At 38.2% G+C, this 19,565-nt stretch overlaps 1 protein-coding gene across 13 annotated transcripts in view; it reads right to left on the bottom strand.

Moving 5' to 3' along the window:
- kcnma1a (potassium large conductance calcium-activated channel, subfamily M, alpha member 1a) overlaps positions 1-19,565 on the bottom strand; it is a 166,486-nt gene that overhangs the window by 54,453 nt on the left and 92,468 nt on the right. For all 13 annotated transcript variants that reach the window (XM_053501584.1, XM_053501585.1, XM_053501574.1 and 10 more), the window contains exons 4-9: positions 16,102-16,195; positions 15,848-15,959; positions 4,933-5,008; positions 3,807-3,882; positions 3,142-3,312; positions 610-701 (exon numbers count right to left, since the gene is read on the bottom strand). In XM_053501584.1, the coding sequence (XP_053357559.1) occupies positions 610-701; positions 3,142-3,312; positions 3,807-3,882; positions 4,933-5,008; positions 15,848-15,959; positions 16,102-16,195 (621 nt within the window). The remainder of the gene's footprint in view (positions 1-609; positions 702-3,141; positions 3,313-3,806; positions 3,883-4,932; positions 5,009-15,847; positions 15,960-16,101; positions 16,196-19,565) is intronic.

Raw genomic sequence — 19,565 nt, 5'->3', positions numbered from 1 at the left:
AGAGGCATTTAAGGTAGTCGTGCATGCTATTTTTCTAAATCTAAATAACTATCAGTTTACTCTTTACAAGCAGTTTTTATGACTATATTTCAGAAATGTATAGGAATCTTGCATTACATATACAAATAAGAAATATATCATTTCTGTTCTGTTAGTAAATACAGCAATGACAAAAAGAAGAGTCATGAAAGCTCTAGAGACAAAACTTAAATGACAATAAAATGCAGCTGATAGGATGTGTTAAAGAAAAAAAGGCATAATGGACGTGGCTTTCATGGCCAAGGTCTCCAGTCACAGTGTGACGATTACTTCCATTCAAGTCAGTACAGTATTTTTTAACAGAGCCTACAGTATGTATTAATATTTATCCTCCACTATCCACTATGGCTTATGTCACCCAACCACACCTGCTTCTGGATTTGGACTTACTTTCTGCCTCGTGTTGAGTTATAAATCCCTCCGTATTTCTTCCGATTAAGGATGAGAGCAGCAATTTCTGGCACGTAGCGAGCAAACATGGCCTACATGCATGGAACAGAAAAAGTAAAGAGGGCATGCAGAGAGAGCTTCTACTGCAGCCGAGGCAGCAGAGCCACTTGAAATACTTACTTTCTGCCATTTACCGCACTATAGGAACCACCATATTTCTTGCGGTTTCCTATTAACTCTATGATTTCAGGGACGTAGCTGGCAAACATGGCCTAAGGAGAAGATAGGAGACAAAAGCAGAGACTAAAAAAAAAAAAAAAAAGGAGAGACTGGTTCGTGAGGTGCACGCTTCTCCATACACCTCCCTGACGTCTCAAGAGCAGAGACTGTAGACATTGCGTGTGTGTGTGTGCATGTGTGCGTAGTTTGTATTTTTAGAGAATTTTAGAGTTTAAAACTGGAGGCAACAAAAAAAAGTCCAAAATATTTTGTAGTGTTCAGTAAAGTGTTTAGAATTTACCAGCAGAGCTTTGAATTGGAAAAAAAGTGTGTAATTTATTAAAGCCTCTGGTTTATTTATTTATTTATATATATATTTTTACTTATGTGAACAAACAACATTCTGTGACTGCACCTAAACTGGAGAAGGAAAAAGAAGACCAAAAGAAAACCCTATGTGCCATGTTTTGTCCAACAAACACTGAGAATATGGCAGGTTGATTTAAATAGTCCAGGCTGAGCGCCCACAGCTGCAAAACGCATTAAGACTCATTAGCGTGACTGGAAATGAGCTGGATGTATTTTGCATAGTTTGCAGCCACCTGTTGTGTTGAAAGCTCTGTATCTGCTCCTACATGCAAAACTTTCTCCCCCGTCTGAGTCCTTTTTCTAAACTCCTCACTGCACTGCTGCTCTCTCCAGGGTCCAAATGAATCATGACATCTGCTGGGTCAGGAGCTGATGGTTTACAGCACATCATACTGAAGTCATTAATCGTGCTGCTGACAGAAAGCAGGGAACAGAGCTCTGAGAACTTCCAGGCCGCTTCAAAACAAAGGAAGGACACATCAATATGGTGACTCCATGACAGCTGGAGCTTCATCTACAGTGTGATGTGGAGATTGTCCGATCTGCTCTGTGTCTGATTGCAGTCTGCATGTGATCTGCTCCGTGCTACGGCTAATCTGTTCCGGCTCTCCGACTTTGTAGTTATCGGCCCTGATTTTGTGTTGTAGTCTGGAACTTGTATCTGTCTCACTGCAGCACAGCTGATTAATGAAAACTAACCATTCTAATTATCTGAGATAAACAAAAAACAAACAAACCCCCCAAAAAAGACAAAAACTAGGTTGTCTGTTATAAGAATGAAAGCAAAATAGGATTACAGAAAATACACATCTAGCTTGTGTGATTGCCAGTGCTGGAAGGATGATCTTGTAAATATAAAACCCTTCTAGAAGGGAAATATTCAATAACATCCAAGAGGTGCCCTGGATTGATCCTGGGCAAAAAAATATAAAAATAAATATATGATCATACAATCCATAAACCAAACTGAAATAAAATATTTTTAAAAACTTTTGTGCATATATTAAACTCTCTAATCTGTGCTGTTCATTCCAAAACACAAGTGTAAATATAGAAATATAGTTACATCAAAAATATATACTATATTATAACTATATGAATGTGGCATGTTTTGCACTCTATGTGCTTTGGTCTAAAAATGTGCATTTCTTTATTTTTTCCAGATTTTCTCCCCAATTTTAGTCGTGGCCAATTCCTCCCCGTCACTAGGAGTAGCTCCACTAAGACTACTACTACCACTCAGTCGGGAGGGCCGAAGACCATCACGTGTTTCCTCCGAACCACGTGACGCCAGCCAACCGCATCTTTTCGAACTGCTTGCTCACACACTGTTGGGGTCGGCGTAACACATTCGGAGGACAGCGCTATACAATCGTTCTGCTGGCGCGAGCTCACAGACTCCCCTGATTGGCTGTAGAGTTGTGATTAATGTGGGAGCACTAAGTTCCTTTCATCTCTTCCCACTGAGAGAGCTCGGCCAATCAGCTCTCTCTGGACCTCCGCCTGTGAGAGGTTACAGCATCCACAAATTTTATTCTAGCTTTGCCCGTATTTGTACTGTTTTGCTCGAACATTACAAATAGACTCGTAGTATTGCGTAGTGTGCCTTGTATAAGTATAGTATATATAGTATAAGTAGTATAGGGTAAGGGAGGCTGCAGGTGCTGCAGTAAGGCTCAGGCAGGACTATTGGCCATCTTCCTGCCACTGTGTTTGTTGGAATTTGGGGAGAGACACAGGAGGGTGGGGTCTGAAACCGCAACTGCTTTAAGAAAATAACTAGAGCATCATCAGATTATGTCAGAATACATTTTTCACAAAACATTAATAAAATACCATAATCAGACGTTGGCTACAGTACATCGCAGAGTGAACTTTAAAAAACTACTTTAGCATACATGTCAGTTCTACACGTGTTACAGTGGGAGCACAGGGGGAGAGAAGTTCAACAGCAGTGTTATAAGGACACTGGGAATATACAATGTGATGTTTGTTTCATGAGGACTGTAGGTTGGTGACACTTATGGGCTTTAAATTTAAAACGTGTGTCCCTGTCTACATGAGGTGGTAGATGATGTGGTGCATGAAGGGGATTAGACAAAATGCAGATGAAAGGTATTTTACCAAACCGCCAAGAATGAAGAAGACCATGAAAAGTCGTCCGAGTGTGGTTTTCGCGCAGACGTCCCCGTACCCCACCGTTGACATAGTGACCATGAGTAAGTATACACATTCCCAATATGAAAGTGGCTGAGAATTTTGGAAGTTATCCCAAGGATCCCCTGAATTTTCCACCTGTGGGGAGAGGAGAGCATAAATAGCATTACTCAGACAAACCAAGGCCTTCAGCTCCAGCTTCAAGCCTGATCCTTTACAGCCATCTACTGTTTCCTCAGATTACAGCCACCACTGAGTGTGGGGCACCCAAAAAGGGGTTTTAAGTGCTTCAACTTGGAGAGGAACCAAACAGGTGGCTTTACTGTAGAGCAAAGTTTCTGCTGCCATCTAGTGGCACAGATGTCCTCTGGCATTTCCTGATAAGGGAATAAAAAGAAAATTTTATCCTAAAAATCTGAATTTTATGTATCTCTGCTAAGAAAAAAAAATAGAAATGAAAAGAAAGAAAAGAAATGAAAGAAAGAAAGAAAGAACCCTACAAATCTAGAATTAATAATGGGATTTGTATATTTGTTCCTTTTTAATATCTTTTCTTTTTTTTTTTACTATACCTGTACACTTACTCCATTGTGGGAGGAGGGTACTTTCTTTGTGTGTGTTTTCTCACTCACCAGATGAATGAATCCTGCAGCTGTGAGCCATGTGCTTATGAAGATGGAACACAGGTTCACCAGCTTGATGGAATTACTGTGAGAGACGAGAGTTACGTCACACCTCTCAAAGTGAAACACATCGCACTGGCGTACAGATAAGTCAGTCATCTACTGAGCCCAACACACACATATGATGAGGAAAACCATGGACTCTGCCACGTCACCTCTTGCTGGGAGCAAATTCACAGGTTATTACAAAAGTACAGTTCAGGTATATTATGCGATCCCTGTCTACAGTGGACTTCCAGTTTGCTAAAGCTTTTTGCTGCTACTACACTCAGATACTGTATTCAAGTACTAGTCTTCGATATTTCAGGAACATACAGAATTTGCCCAAGCTAAGCAATGGAAACCATTTTGATTAGGGAAAATAAATAATGTTCTTCCTATTTACTTACAACTGAGCTACAAGGTATTTTACCTTTGTGTAACATATTAGTCAAGGAAACATATCTCTCATGGCTGCTCTGCTCTGGAAGAAATCAATGAAGAGTCGGTTTCTATAGAGCTTCAATGGCATTGTTCACACTCACCAGTCTTCCTGTTCTCTTCTTACCTACATCATGCTAACAGGAGATGCAGTGTAGAATTAAAACAGAGCTTGCTCTGCTGAGCTACAAAAACCTGACCTCTGGGATGAAGAGGTAAATATAAAAAGCTTTCTAAGAGTTGGCTGGATGAGCAACGAGCCCTTGAGCATGATAGAGTGAGCAGAGGAAATCGCTAAAGTGAGCTCAGCATAGTTTAAAGGTACAATAAGATGATGTGAAAGATAGAGTAGAATAAAAAACTATCGATCGATGTAGACACAGGCAGCTGTACAGTTATAAGAAGTGTAAAAAAGTTCACTGAGGTAAACTTGCAGAGTGTTCAGGGTTATGATCATGAGTCATGATCAAAATGTTGTTGTTTTTTTGCGAAGCTTTGTGACCAGACAGGTGATGAGAGTGGTGAGTAGCAAGTAATGTGCAACAAGATAGAAGAAACAGAGTTGGCTACTTATTGTACCTTTAAAGTCTTACCATGACATTTCCTAACAACAATGAAAAATGACGGATGTGTACATGCAAGTGGTCGGCCTTACCTTGTTTTTAAGATATTCAAAAACTGTAAAATTTCAGAGAACTGTATCAGTCTCAAGGCTCTTAGAAATCTCAAACCTGCAAAACAAGACATAAAATACTGCGATGTAATCAAAACTAAATACACTTTCATACAGATTATTTAAAACCCTTGTTCACATTAATGCAGGTGTTTGAAGTCAACATACATATCACATGGGTGTAAAGCTGATTTAACTTGTAATTAACATGTTTAACATTGTTCTCTCTCAAGAAGGCAACAATTATGCGATTGGTAAATGTGGTTTGTGTATTTCATGCATTGAATCTAAAAAACACACTGAGTGGAAAGACAACTGACTGGATAAAATAGAAAATGTATTTAAAACATGCTTGCACATTGAACAAACATAGAAACAATAATCTTTCAGTAACCTTTATGATTCCACCAGTGAGTTAATATCCCCTGAACTGTGTTAAATGGTTTGATTTGCTATGGTTTTGCACAATAGTTTCCAAACCCACACCTTTTGTGGTCAGAATATATGTTTTTATACTTATACTGTATGTAATGAGTCTCTGACTATTAGGTGTTCTCTTTACACAAGTGTGCTTATATTTTGCATACTATATTTGCCAAAAAAAGAAAAAATTAAAAGAGGAAGAGCACTGATTAAGTCAAGGCAGTTTACAGTAAATTTCGCTAAGCAAAGAAAATAAGTTATTTTGGGTTATGTACAGTATGGATTAGGTATTTAAGTTGTGTGGGTGTATAATGTGTGTAATACACATAAGTACATAATATACAAAAACAATCAAAAGAATGGACACACCCTTTTATTCCAAAGTCTTTCTACATTGTAAAAACAATATGACATTTTGCAAATATGCAATCATTTTCTTTTGAACTTCTTGAGAAGGTCTTCACATGAGCCAGTTGCATCATAGTGCTTGATGGGTTTTGCACATGCACTTGACAATACTGTTCTTGCAATAACTGTTGTTATTACCTAATGCCATGTGTGTATTTTATAGTTTTAAAATTATTAGTATTGTTCTACAATGTAAAAAATTTAATGAAAACTTTTGAGTAAAGTATATCTAAAAACCTCATGAATGTTTACAAATACAACATTCCTTTATGTTTAAATGAGAGAATTGGCGGGTTAATGAGAGCCAAAGATGTGCAACCTGTTCACATGGAGAGTTTTACTGTAAGAGCATCTTGAAAAGCCACTTGAAGCTAGAATAAGTGAACTCCAAACATAGAAAAGAAGCCAACAAGGAAATATTTAATATATTATGTTGATATTTAAAGTCATGGGAGAAGTGTGGAAATGCTTAATCAGACAAAGTCACAAGTTCCTCAGTCAGACACCTAATGGATGAAAGTAAACACAGGTGGGAGAGAGCTATCCTTACAGACTTAACCAATCAAATCAAACCAATCAGAATGAAAGCAAACTCATCATGCCTAATACAATGACCCACACATGGAGCAAACATGCGCAGAAAGTATATACTGTAACTATTCCAACAGGAAACAATTGGATCAAATGATATTCACTGCATTTTTATTCCAATTGAGCTATTATCTATTAACAAATGCACCTAATATATACTTAGACTTGACAAATAGAAACTTCAGATGATAAAAAAATATCAATAACCCCAGGTTGCATCTACTGTTAAGTCTGTCAAGCTTATTAATGTGTGAATTTTCTGTGTCTGTTTTGGTCAGAAAAAGGAAAAGATAGTGTAAAGAATAAAATTGACTGCACAGTGCACTCAGGTAGTGAGCAGAATGTTCAACAGTATGAACATACAGTATAACACTGTCCAATTTATAAGGAATACAGTAGGTGGACAACCAGAATGCTTATTACCATCGCGCTCACCGCCGTGGGAAAATGGCAGCAGCCAAAATAAATCAGTTGCATTTTAAAATCATTCGTGAAATGACCGCCAGGTGACATTTTTCACTCTACGCAGTTTTAAATAAAATTAAGTCATAAAACAAGTCTTATGTCTTAACAATATGTTGTATCGAAGAAATACTACAGTGATTGTAATTTTCACATCTGAGAACTTTATACAACATAAATAAAAAATCTGAACCAGAGATATTGATATTTATTGTATAATAATGAGTCAAAAAAACAAACATTAGTTAAATGTTTGGACAGAATATCAAGTTCTTTAGTTGATAATTTTATTTGTACGAAGTATAAACTGTTATATAGCCTATCTCTGTTTGTATCGGTTTATTGTTATTTAAAAAATTACATTCAAAAATACATTCAATTTTAAATATAGAATTAACTTGTAAAATAGCCTTTCAGAATAAAACATCACAATAACTCAACAAAGGTGTACTAAAAATGCTGTGTTGTTTCTGTAAGCACATCGTTGGGTGGTTTATGCTGGGTCAAAATTCTGGGTCATTTCGGGTACTTTAAACACATTGTTGTGTTGCTCATGTTGGGTCATATGAGATGTAGTGAGTCATTTACAAATGAACACCTGGTTGGGTTATTTTGACCCAACAACTGGTTTATTCTTTGGTTTCTCCAAACGGCAGCCTGCAAAATGTTTAAAATATTACTGTTATTGTGTCACAAGTGTAGTTTTCGGAGATTTGAGCTTCAGGAAATCTCCCGGCGCTCTGCGCATAACACCGGCCCAACGCAGCCTCGGAAAGAATTTCTAAACGTGGCTGGCGAAAGGTGGTGGTGGGCAGAGTGGCAGAACGGAGCACGCGGAGGCAGTGAAGGCGCCGCGGGAGCGCGAGGATTAAAGGGCGAAATTCCAGTGTCCTGTTTAAAGTCCCTGGGGCGCGTCACATCGCCCCACTCGCATGCCACTCTGTCCTGCTCAACCGCATTACGTACGTCCCGGCCTCAACTCCGCGCCTTGCTTTAATAATGCGGAGCCCGAGATCCTAACGTTAATTATCACCAGCCGGGCCGAATAGGCGGCTCCGTCCCTTTACAGTACATATAGTAGATACAGTAGCGATAGTAGATTTGGGCATGACATATCGTGATCCTCGTCTTTAACTTCCTACGCAGCCTAATCAGCGCTCAGCTGCACGCATAAAGTAAAAAAAATTAAATGCGTTGGGGGAAAAACAGCAAGGAGACTGACTCTGACCATTTTAATAATTCACTTATACACAGAGTTTCGGTTCACTTTCTGTCAAGCTCAAGTCCACTGAAAACAATACAGAATAGCGTTTGCTTTAATTATTTTACAAAATCATTAAGTTTTTTCGTCACTGTGTCGCCTAAAAATAGATGCAGGATTATTTTATATAGTCTAAATAAAACTGCTTTTCTTTAATTCCCTACAAAGTCTAATCAGCGGTCACCCGCATGCATAAACTTTTCCCACGCGCGGAGGAATTTTGTTGTAATATTTAATAATATTTATGCCGTATAATCAGGGGCTCTTATTCCTATTTGTCCTGGGATGTTGTTCTTTTAGTGTTACTGTGTGTGCTTTACAATGGCAGACAACATTCAAATGCAAATTATTCACCCTCCCCAGGTGTAAATCAGCTGTTCTCACCTATACATTCAGATAAACTGAAATGCACCCCTCCCCACTTTAAGACCTGGATTTTGAAGACCTGCAGTGATTCAGGCCTCTTTTTAAATTTCTGCAAATTTAATACCCTGGATTCTAGATTCTAAAATTGACATTATTACTGTTTTACTGGGATAGAAGAAATTAACATTTTCCTTATCATAACATAAACTGTATTGGTTGTAATCACTCTATACACAATACTTTTTTTGGGTATTTTTATAAAATATTGAAAGTTAATATTTTATAAAAAATGAAAACAAAAAACAAAAAAATATTCCATTTGTATCTTCCATCTCTAAAATAGCATAAAGATCATGGGTTGTGTATAGAGTGAATAAAAACAATATAGTTTTGATGAGCAAACGTTCTGTCTCTTCTTTTACAGCGATTAAAAAACGGTAACACTGTCAATTTTAGAATCCACAGAAGCTGAGTGGTCCAAGCACAACCTTTCGCGGACGCGCTTTTCTCTGAATACGCTGTGTTCACGGGGGTGGGGCAAAGAAACATGCATCTCAATTTATTCATTTTACCCCCTTTTATTTGGGTTTATTTTATTTTATTTAAACTTTTTTTTAGCAGAGCCCATGTTTCACTGAATAATCCACGACTTTTTATGAGTATGTAAGACCTCTTGACACCTCTCTTTCTCACACACACACACACACACACACACACACACACACACACACACACACACAGCAGACCAAATCGTCATTAGCGAGTCCCTCCCCCAAACAGCGCAGCATTTACAGTATTTACATCTAAACTGAGTCATTTACATAAGTCACTGATCAATAGCTCATGATACATATATTTAAACAATTTATTCATACAGATGTACCTGTATTACATGGAAAGTTACAGGCTTTTTACTGAATGATTTACTCCGATAAAGAGTATAAGAACAGTGGCAGCTGGCACACCTAAAAATAAATGCAGGATTATTTTTTATATGAAGTTTTCCAGAGCGCACCGGCAGAAGTAGAGTAATGATTATGAATGCTTCAGGAAAAACAGCAAGGAAACTCACTCTGACCATTTTAATAGTTCAGTGATAATTTGCTGATTTCTTTTTTTTTGGCTGTGCTGAAGGTGATAACGTCATCTTGTCGTCTCCGCACCAGTGAACGCGCCTACAATTCACTTTTCATACGAATTACATAATCCAATAATTTGTTTTGCATTATTTTATATAAAAGCAGATATTTCGCTTTCTATAAGTATATATTAGACCCCTCCTACTTTCGCCTTCACACACACACACACACACACACACACACACACACACACACACAGTGCCTTACTTACGGAAATACTTATCTGCCTGGATTTATTTTTCCTTTTTTTTTTTAAAAGGTAAAGTGCAGGTTAGTTTCTTTTATTTTTACTTTATATTTTGTGTTAAATATTTTAATGTATTTATTGTTTTGGGATGTGGAACGAATCATTTCCATTATTTCTTATGGGGAAATTTACTTTGGTTTACAAGTGTTTTGAAGTTCTGACTTCTAAAACGAATTATGCTTGTAATCCAAGGTTTCACTGTACAGATTTAACACTTTAACCATTGACAGATGGCATGAATAACATTGATTATCTTGTTTTAAGGGGAACATGTAAACAAGTGTAATATATTGAGCAGCAACAGGTAGTCCGCAAGTTTGTAAGCTGAAACAATAGACGAGCATGAGTAACTGAAAGGCTCTGACGAGGGCCAAATTGTGATGGCTAGATGACTGGTTCAGAGCATCTTCAAAATGGGAGGTCTTGTGGGACGTTATCGGTATGCAGTGGATAGCGCCTGTCAAAAAATTGTAAGGAAAAAACAACCAATGAACTGGCAACAGGCTGACTGATGTTTGTGGAGAAGGATAGTTAGCCCATTCAGTCCAATCACACAGAGCAGCCACGGAAGCCCAAACTGTTTATGCTGGTTATTATAGAAAAGTGTCAGAACTCATTGTACAGTATGTAGAGCGTTGCATCTTGCTGTGTATGGGCTTGTGTAGTGGGAGACTGATCAGTGTACCCATGCTGACGCCTGTCTTACTGTGGAAAAGGAAAGAATATTCTTTTGCAATATGTAAAAGGACAGGTGCATGTGCATTGCCTACCCTGGAAGAGATGACACCAGGATGTGCTATGAAAAGAAGTAAATCTGGCTGAGGCAGTGAGATGTTCTGCTGGGAAGCCTTGTGTCCTGGTATTCATGTGGATGTTACTTTGACACCAGGGTTGTAGTGAGTGCTAAATGTTTATGCACCTCCTAAATTTCCAAATATTTTTACCCACATCTAACTAGCGTTAATACTACTTTAAAATGACTTTGACTGTTTTTTGAGTGTATTCCATACTGTGCTGCAGCTGTCTAATGGACCATGGCAAGTGGAAATGGCAAGCACCTTACCATTTAAAACAAAGTGGGGGAAAAAAACAACAACATAAAGCTGTGTTGTGACTATTTACCTTTTTTCTCATTTAAATTCATAACGGATGGTTCAGTTCATTAAATGGTGGCTGATGTTTAAAATTCTTCCATAATGTTTTTCACGGTTTTATATCCTTATGGTCTTCTTAAACTTCAAGGACTTCAGCAATGTTTATTCCTTACATGCTGTTGTTGTGGTCTATCTTACATTGCTCTTTGACATGATTTAGAAGACCAGGTACAGTATATGTCTTTGTGCAAGCAATTTATCAACTGAAATACCAAAACAGCCCTTCTTATACTAATATCCATGCCATGATCAAAGTCACAGTGAAAATCATTTTTCTTTATTGTAATGTTCGATGTGAACTAGTTTCTTTATAATATATTTATTTATATATTTACATGCTGTGCTGCTGCCACACGATAGACTGATCAGATAAGTACATACTGTACATGCTCAAATGCTTCTAATGACAAAAGAGAGTTTACATGATATCAAAGAAACAGTAAAATGTCAAGTCCTTTCAACTAACACACTGCAAGCACGTGTTAAAATATCTAATACCACACTGATAAGAAAAGGGTAACACTATCTGCTTTATCCACTGAAGGTGAGAGGGAAAGGGATAGGTGTCACAGCACGGAGTCGATTATAAGCAGTGTAATAGTTGCTTTATTAGGCTGATTACATAACATCTTCCTACCCAGACACTTTGAACCTTTTTGTTTCTCTCTCTCATACCTAAACCCCTCAGAGCACAAAACTGCTCACACTGCATTGTACACACCTGATTTCTTTTTCTAGCTATAAAAGATTTATACCAGACACTACAAATATCTCACTTCACACAATTTTTAAGTTTCACTGAAACCCCAAGTTCTTTAGGAGCATTTGGGTTGTAGAAGGAATGCAGTACTCATTCAAGGCAACATATGCCTTTTCAGACTGTGGTGCTTGAGGGCATGCCTAAGGGATTAGGAAAACTAAAAATGTCTTCCCCTTCAGCACATCACATCCACCACAGATCTGCCTTCTCAGCATAGCACATACTCAGTCTACTGTACCTACAAGGTAAGGATATAGGAGCTGGCTAAAATGCGAATAAGGGGTTCAACAAATGTTTTGCAGCCAGGAACTCTTCTAACTGTGAAATAAATTTCCCATACTTAGACAATAAGCACAGATTTAAGACCACAACCCAACAACAAGAAAAAAAAATCATTATTTAAATGTGTGCAACAATATTTCGCTTATTTATTGAAACAATATTGTTTTTTCCTACAGAACAAAGGTTCATTTTAAATGTATACATATAAAAAAAACTGTAAACTTGGCGTGTCTGTACACTTAAGATATTTGCAAAAAAAAAAAAAAGAATTTAACGGGGACGCAAGATAAGTAATAGACCACATCAAGATGTTTTTTGGGAATTTTTATCTGTCTGTTTTTTGTGCACACATCACGTACAAACCACTGAACAAATTTTTATGGGGTTTTCAGGGATCGAGGTAACATACAGGCTTTGATTCATCACAATCAGCCCACGGGAAGAGAAGATTTGCCATTTAAAAATTTAATTGGAAAATGCCCCTTATATAAAATAACTAAATAAAAAAAATTGAAATTGAAAAAAATCATCAGTTTATTTTAAAATTCAACAGATGGCGCTGAACATTTTTCAATATGCGCTTACGAGCGTGCAATTAAAATCTACTGAATAATTGTGGCCTCACTGTACCTTCATTCCGCACACTTCACAGTAACACAAAAATTTTTTTTTGTTCATTCCAAAATTTAACAGAGATGTTGTACACACACACACACACACACACACACACACACACACATATATATTTTTTTTTTTTTTTTTTTTTTTTTTGCTTATGAGTGTGCAATTAAATTCTATGCGAATGAAGTTGTGGGCACATCTAGTTAAACTATTATAAAAACTGAATTTGACATTTTATTATTTAATTTGTTTATTGAATTACTAAAGTTTGTAATACAAAGTTTGTAACTACAGTTAAATGACTGTTACACAAACAGAGAAAAATTTGAATTATGTGTAAAAACGAACCATTAAATAAACATCTGCTGTGGCCTGAGCGGGTGGTTCAGACCCCTATGACATTAGACAGTGAGAGCAGGATCAGCATAAAGAACTCAAGGCCAAAGCAGGCTGCTGTGGCAGAATTGAAAAACGCATGCAAAAATGATATTAATTGATAATCTGGGCACACGCTGTGTGTTTCATTCACATCTGGAAGAACATACTAAGAACATGTCACATGCACCACCCTTACCAGACTCACAAATAAAGACTGAAATGTGCATTCACAAAGAGGAGCTCATATGTGCTGCCTGGATTACTCCCAGCAGGCCAACAGCATCCGGAATACACTGGGCGCTGAGCATGAGTCATATGAACACACTGCCAGGGGGACGCCATGTGAAAGCAGGGTGAACCAAGTGCCAAGGGCTTATAGCAGAATGTGGTTGCTGTTCCACTGGTCATGTTCTCTTGACAGATGAACTTCCTGTCTGGCAATGATGAAGAATATTTGTACCAGTGTAGCAGCAATGCTGCTTTATTTAGAAAGAGACTGAATCTAACCACCAGATGGCAGTGTTGAATAGCAAGTAACCTTCGAGCACACAAGATAGAGGAAACACTGCTTTACTGAAGTCATTAGCGTGTAAAATTCAATTAAACCTGTTTTACTGCTAAAATTAAACACCTAAAAGCTAGATTTAGTCATTTGCTTTGCACGTTTTGAGTACATTTAAAGGGCTCTACTCCAGCCTGGTATCTATATGGACCAGATGTCCACTTATGAGCAAGAGCAATTACTGTCCTCTATTAAGTGTGGCCCTCAAAGAGCCTGACTGAGCTTGTTTCTAAGTGGGCACACAATAATTATCTGGACTAAGTAAGAGCCATGGTGTCCATACAGTCCTCCTGCTCACTTTACAAATCTCTTAGGAAATTATACTTTAAGTTCTTCACAGTTAACACATGTTAACACACACCAGCTGCAACTTAGCTTTGTACCAATTCACCCGACACAGCATGTTGCTCATGGAGCTGAGAGAGACTCAGCGGAGACCCACACAGATCCCACACAGTCAGAAGCCTGAGCTCAGACATTATTCCATAGGTATTCACAGTTGTACTGATATTAAGTACAACAGCACTACTAAGAGTGTGATATTGCTTTTATACAACAGATAAATAAAGTCTGTCAAATTAGCATAGTTCCTACACAAGCTACAGGATTGTGAAGCACACAAACTGCCGGACAGCCTGTACTAAGTTTGCTAGAACTGAAATTGTATGTAGCAAACACAAACCAGGAGACTGATACTAAATATTATTATACTAAATTTTAGCACTTTTAAAACGCTGCTTATATAGCCGAGTTGGAATGAACTGTTAATTAAACAAAAAAATTCTTCCATCTATGCTACAAGAACCACCTTTCGCTTAATTTGTTATTAATACCCATTTTAATTTAATATCTTTAAATGTTCAACCCCCCCTCTACTTCTTTTTAAATGCTGATTCATTCGTCTTAACATCAACCGTCACATCTGAAAGAAATACGTTCCATCTTTGAGTGCACTAATGGGAGTTGTGCGTCAAATGGTTTAAAAAAATTCTCTCAAAATTCTGCAATCAGCACTTTTTGATTAATACTGTACTGTAGGATTACAGAGGTTTTGTATTTCTCTTTGTTAGAACATGCGCATTAGACTATTGTGCTGTTTTTACTAAAGCAGGAGGCTAAATAACACCTATAATGATAAAACATCTTACGCTGGATATGATTTGGTTTGTTATGCAAGTATAAGGCATGGGCTATTTCAGTATATTTCATCATCTTCAAGCCTTTGATTCTCAGATCTCACAGTTGGGTGTCAGAGGGCTTAATCTAGTGTGATAGTTTTAGACCTTCACAGTCTTTAGGGAGAAGAGCAGCATGACAAATTATTGCCTCATCCCTAAGCTTGTAATTTTGGCTTAGCAAGGTGAGATGAATAACACGACATACCAGATTCGATCAAGTGTTTGTACGATTTCTTGAGAGTTGTTTACTATATAGTTAGTTCTGTAGTGTTGCTCTGGATGGTTGATGAGTTGTAAACTGACTGTAATGTGGTTGTCTGCATGTGTAGGAGTGGAGCTGCTTTTTTGTATTTATTGTGTACGCTGCAGTGTTTTTGAGTGACAGAGTTAGTGTTCGTCCTCCCCCGCCAAAAGACAAACAGTTACTTACATGCACTCACTGACAGCTGTGCTTACACACACACGTGCGCGCACACAAGTGAATTTCCGCCAGTTTAGTGACATTGCACTTTTGCCTAACCTACAGGTTACTCTTGGCTTCTAACCTAAAAAAAAGCATTAGAATCAGAAAAGCAACTCAGTGTGGCATCATTCTGACTACTTCACCTAAACACAAAACTCCATCTTAATACCTTTCTTTCTCCTTAACCCTCTTAATGTCCCCAGCTATGTTAGTTTCAGAGCTGAAGAATCACTCTTATAAACCCAGTCCAGGACATTTCCTTCTCTTTTCTGCGTGTCACTCTGTAACCTGCATCTTTGTGCCGTCACTCACATGTCCATTAGGTGGCATTTCTGAGCTATTCTCAGCCGTTCAGGAAACACAATGTGACACCAACTCAGGTGCCCATATATCCAGGCTTAAATTTAATAAGATAAGCTGCCCTAACATTTGCTTTGGCCACCTTATCACTATCATTACTCGTCTTGTCTTGTCTTCTTCCAGTCTGGTCTTTCTGGTCTCTGCAGCAGAGGCTCTGCTACTCTTGATGACTGTTGTGGCTTTAATACTGGGGGGGAGTGAAGAGGAAACAGGAGGGAGCGTACAGACGAGTAGAGACTTACCCAGCCAGCTTCTGTTAAGATACACGGACACAAACACTGGTGGCACCGTGAAGAAATCCACCACAGAGTTCACCTCCAGCCAGAACCACAGTTTATCGTTTGCTGCAATAAACTGGGGACAAGAAGTGACACATGGGAGGTATACACAAACATTAGACACAATCTGAATAGCTACTGTATCTGTAAGATAAAACAATCACATTACTCCAAACTGACTGTAAAATGATCTCGATTTGTACAGGAGAAGCACTTACACGCAGACCAAAGTAGAGTAAGAAGAACACGTTGAAGGCCATGTCGATCTGTAACGTGAAGTCTTTGTAGAAATTCTGACAGGATTCTATAGGGCTATGGAGACAAAAGCAATACACAAAATCAGACTTTAAATCTCAAGTTCATTTACATACTGTGGCTTCAGAAAGCATTAAATTGACTTATGTAATTTATTTACAACCATGATGACAAATAACACTTTTAAAATTACTTTTGCAATTTTCAGAAAAATAAACCACTGAAGTAGCTTGATGTCCTTGATGCAGACAACCTCACAACTACTGTAGAGCAATTCTTCACTTTTCTCCATGATAACAACACAAAGTATAAATACAAAGCAATGGTGAAGGGAATTCACTCTTGTAATATACTGCCACCTTATATACTGCCTTTCTTCAAAACTATGAAATACACATATGGCATTAGGAAATTAAGTAACAACAACAGTTAGATGTTACTTTAAGACTAGTTCTTACAAGAACAGTATTGTCAAGTGCATTTTCAAAACCTATCAAGCACCACAATGTAACTGGCTCTCGTGAAAATGTACACGAAACATACTTTTGCTGCAGAGGAGAAGTTAATGTAGAGTTATCAGCCTGAAAAATGACCAATTAACAGAACCTCAGATTAGAGGCATTATGAAGGCTTTACAGACCATAAGTAGCAGACACATCTCAACATTAACTGTTCAAAGGAGATTATTGCATATTCTGGATGCCTTCAGAATTGTTTTACAATGTGAAAGAAATAATCAGGAAAGACCATGGAGTTATAAGAATTGTAAAAGAATTTGACTTTACACAAACCTGTTAATTACTGAATGCAGGTCCCTTTATCCCCAGTGGAGGGTTATTTTAATGCTTCAGCATTTCAAGACATCTTTGACAATGCTATGCTTGCAACTTTGTGGTAACAGTTTGGGGAAGGCTCTTTTCTATTCTAACATGACTGTGACCGAGTCCACAAAGCAAGGACTATAAAGACATGGTTTGATGAGTTTGGTGAGGAAGAACTTGACTGGCCTTAACACAGAGCCCTGAACTCAACCCCATCAAGCACCTTTGGGATGAACTGAAACAGGGATTCTGAGCCAGGCCTTCTTATCCAACATCAGTGCTTGACCTCAAAAATGCTCTACAGAATGAATGAACACGAATTCTCAGAGAAACATTCCAAAATCTTGTGGACAGACTTCCACAAAAGCTGCAAAAGGGGGACCAACTCCATATTAAAGTTGATATATTTGGATACAATGTCATCCAAAGTGTGTGCACGCATGTGTGTGCGTGTGAATATATATTCAGCACATAGACAGCACATATATACATACATACATACATACATACACACTGTGCAATCATTTTGCCTATGAACCTTCACAAGAGGTATAAATTCCCAAGAATACATCAATCAGGATAATCAGTTTGCAACTAAAGTTCAAGGGTTAAAACAACTGCTGACTGATTCAATTAAGTTAAAAGGTACAGATTCATAAACAACCATTAGTCCCGGTGGTGAGGTTAATGTTGTAGTGCCCTTTCAGTGGCATTAATATTGATCCCATACCAAGTCTCAATTATTTATGGACTACCTAGCCTTGAAATTAATACAAAAATGCTAAAATGTAAACAAGGCATAGATTGCATGGTTGAATAAGCAAAGCTATTTGTGTTTTTTTTTTTTTATTATTATTGGTTTAGCATTTACTGTAGCTTCCCAGGTAATTTCTGGCCAATGCGCTCATTTCATGCAATTATCTAATCAGCCATTTGTGTGAAAGGAGTACAGTGGAAAAAAAATCATGCATATATGAGAAAGCTGCTTTGCGAAAGGTTTGCATTAACTATCAACATCTGCAAGGATCTTGGGGTTTACATGTATAACTAGAGTTTACTCAGAACGGTGCAATTAAAAAAAAAAGAGAAAGAGCTCATGAGATGGACAGTTTGACTTCTGTCAGCCCAGAACAGTAAGCTGAGGCTACAGTGGGTTTAACAAAACTGGACAGCTGAACGACTGAAAAATAACCTGTTCAGACAATGCTTGATTGGGGCACAAAGAAGGTAGGATCAGAATCTAGCACCAATAGCACAAATTCATAGACGCACCCTACTTTATGTTACAGTATCAGTTCAGGCTGAAGGAAGTGGTGTAATGGTGTGAGGAATTTCTTCTGCCAGCATGATAATGTACCATGATAAGGCAAAAATTAGAATTCAACAGAACACCTTGGGACATGGTAGAACAGGAGACTCACAGCATGAAAGCGCCCTTTGAAAATTACCATGCCAACATAGATCAGAATCTCAAAGGGTCGTTTTCAACATCTCGTGGAATCTGTGACATGAAAAATTGAGGCTGCTTTAAAAGTGAGCCCAGTATTAACGTAGTGTTCCTTATTAAGTGCTCGGGAAATGCATAAATAACTTCAGCCGATTTTTTACTGTAAACCATCTAATCTATTTCTGAAGAACAAGACAGCACTTCAACATTCGTAATTATTTACCAAGTAACATTCAGATGTTACGTTGCCATTGACTTCAAACATGGGCAGATGTTTTTGGGTGTACACATAGCCTCCTTGAGGCAGTGAACCATTTGGTATGATCTGTACACGCCCTATAGTACAATTCTTCCAACTCCTGTCTCACCATAACGTGACCTGCTGACCTTCAGCCTGGATAAACTTCATCGGGAAGGACTTCTAGATAAAAGCTCAGAGCTGAAGGGCGAATGCTGAGGTAAAGAAAACGAGCCTGCCAGAAAGCTAATTCTATAGCTGTCGCAGTCAGAGTCAAAATATGTCACGGAAACAGAGATAATCCAATGATCCGTGAGTGCAAAAGACGTCTCTGTACATGCGTGAACTAGGAAACACAAAGAACCTCCTTCACAAAAGCACTGTCACTATACAGTGTCAAATGCTGTCCAGGCAGAATAAGCCAGGAACTTAGCTTACGTAAGCCACCTCCTTCAATGCTGTCCCAGCACAAGAACCTGGACAGTTTGTCTTCCACAGGCTTTATATAGAACATGCCTGATTTTAGGTCAAGCGGAGATTTCTGAGGGACAGCGCAGTGGCTGGGACGGACCTACTGTAGCACAGGTGCTCTACTAACGCTCGACATTACACTAGTTGGCCTCAGGTCTTTACTGCTGCAGCCAAAAGTGAGACACTGTGTGTAAGGTTTGACACCCAGGGAATCGTGTGTCCTGTTTAAACTCCTTTCTTACGTGAACAACTATTTACAGTAGTAATGCGCAGAAAATTTAAATGTGTTTAAAAGACGGCAGCAAACCAAAATGTTTAGATAACGGCCCTGAGAGGAGCAGGAGCATCGAGAGAGAGGTGACCCTAGGTCAGAGCAAGACCCTGTGCAATAACAGGCAGAGAGATCTGCTCCTGAAGGCAACAGGACCAACTTAATACAACCGTGATTGA

This window comes from Clarias gariepinus, chromosome 8, assembly GCF_024256425.1.
Source record: "Clarias gariepinus isolate MV-2021 ecotype Netherlands chromosome 8, CGAR_prim_01v2, whole genome shotgun sequence".
NCBI classification, from domain to species: Eukaryota; Metazoa; Chordata; class Actinopteri; order Siluriformes; family Clariidae; genus Clarias; species Clarias gariepinus.
This window is presented reverse-complemented; position numbering and strand designations above follow the sequence as displayed.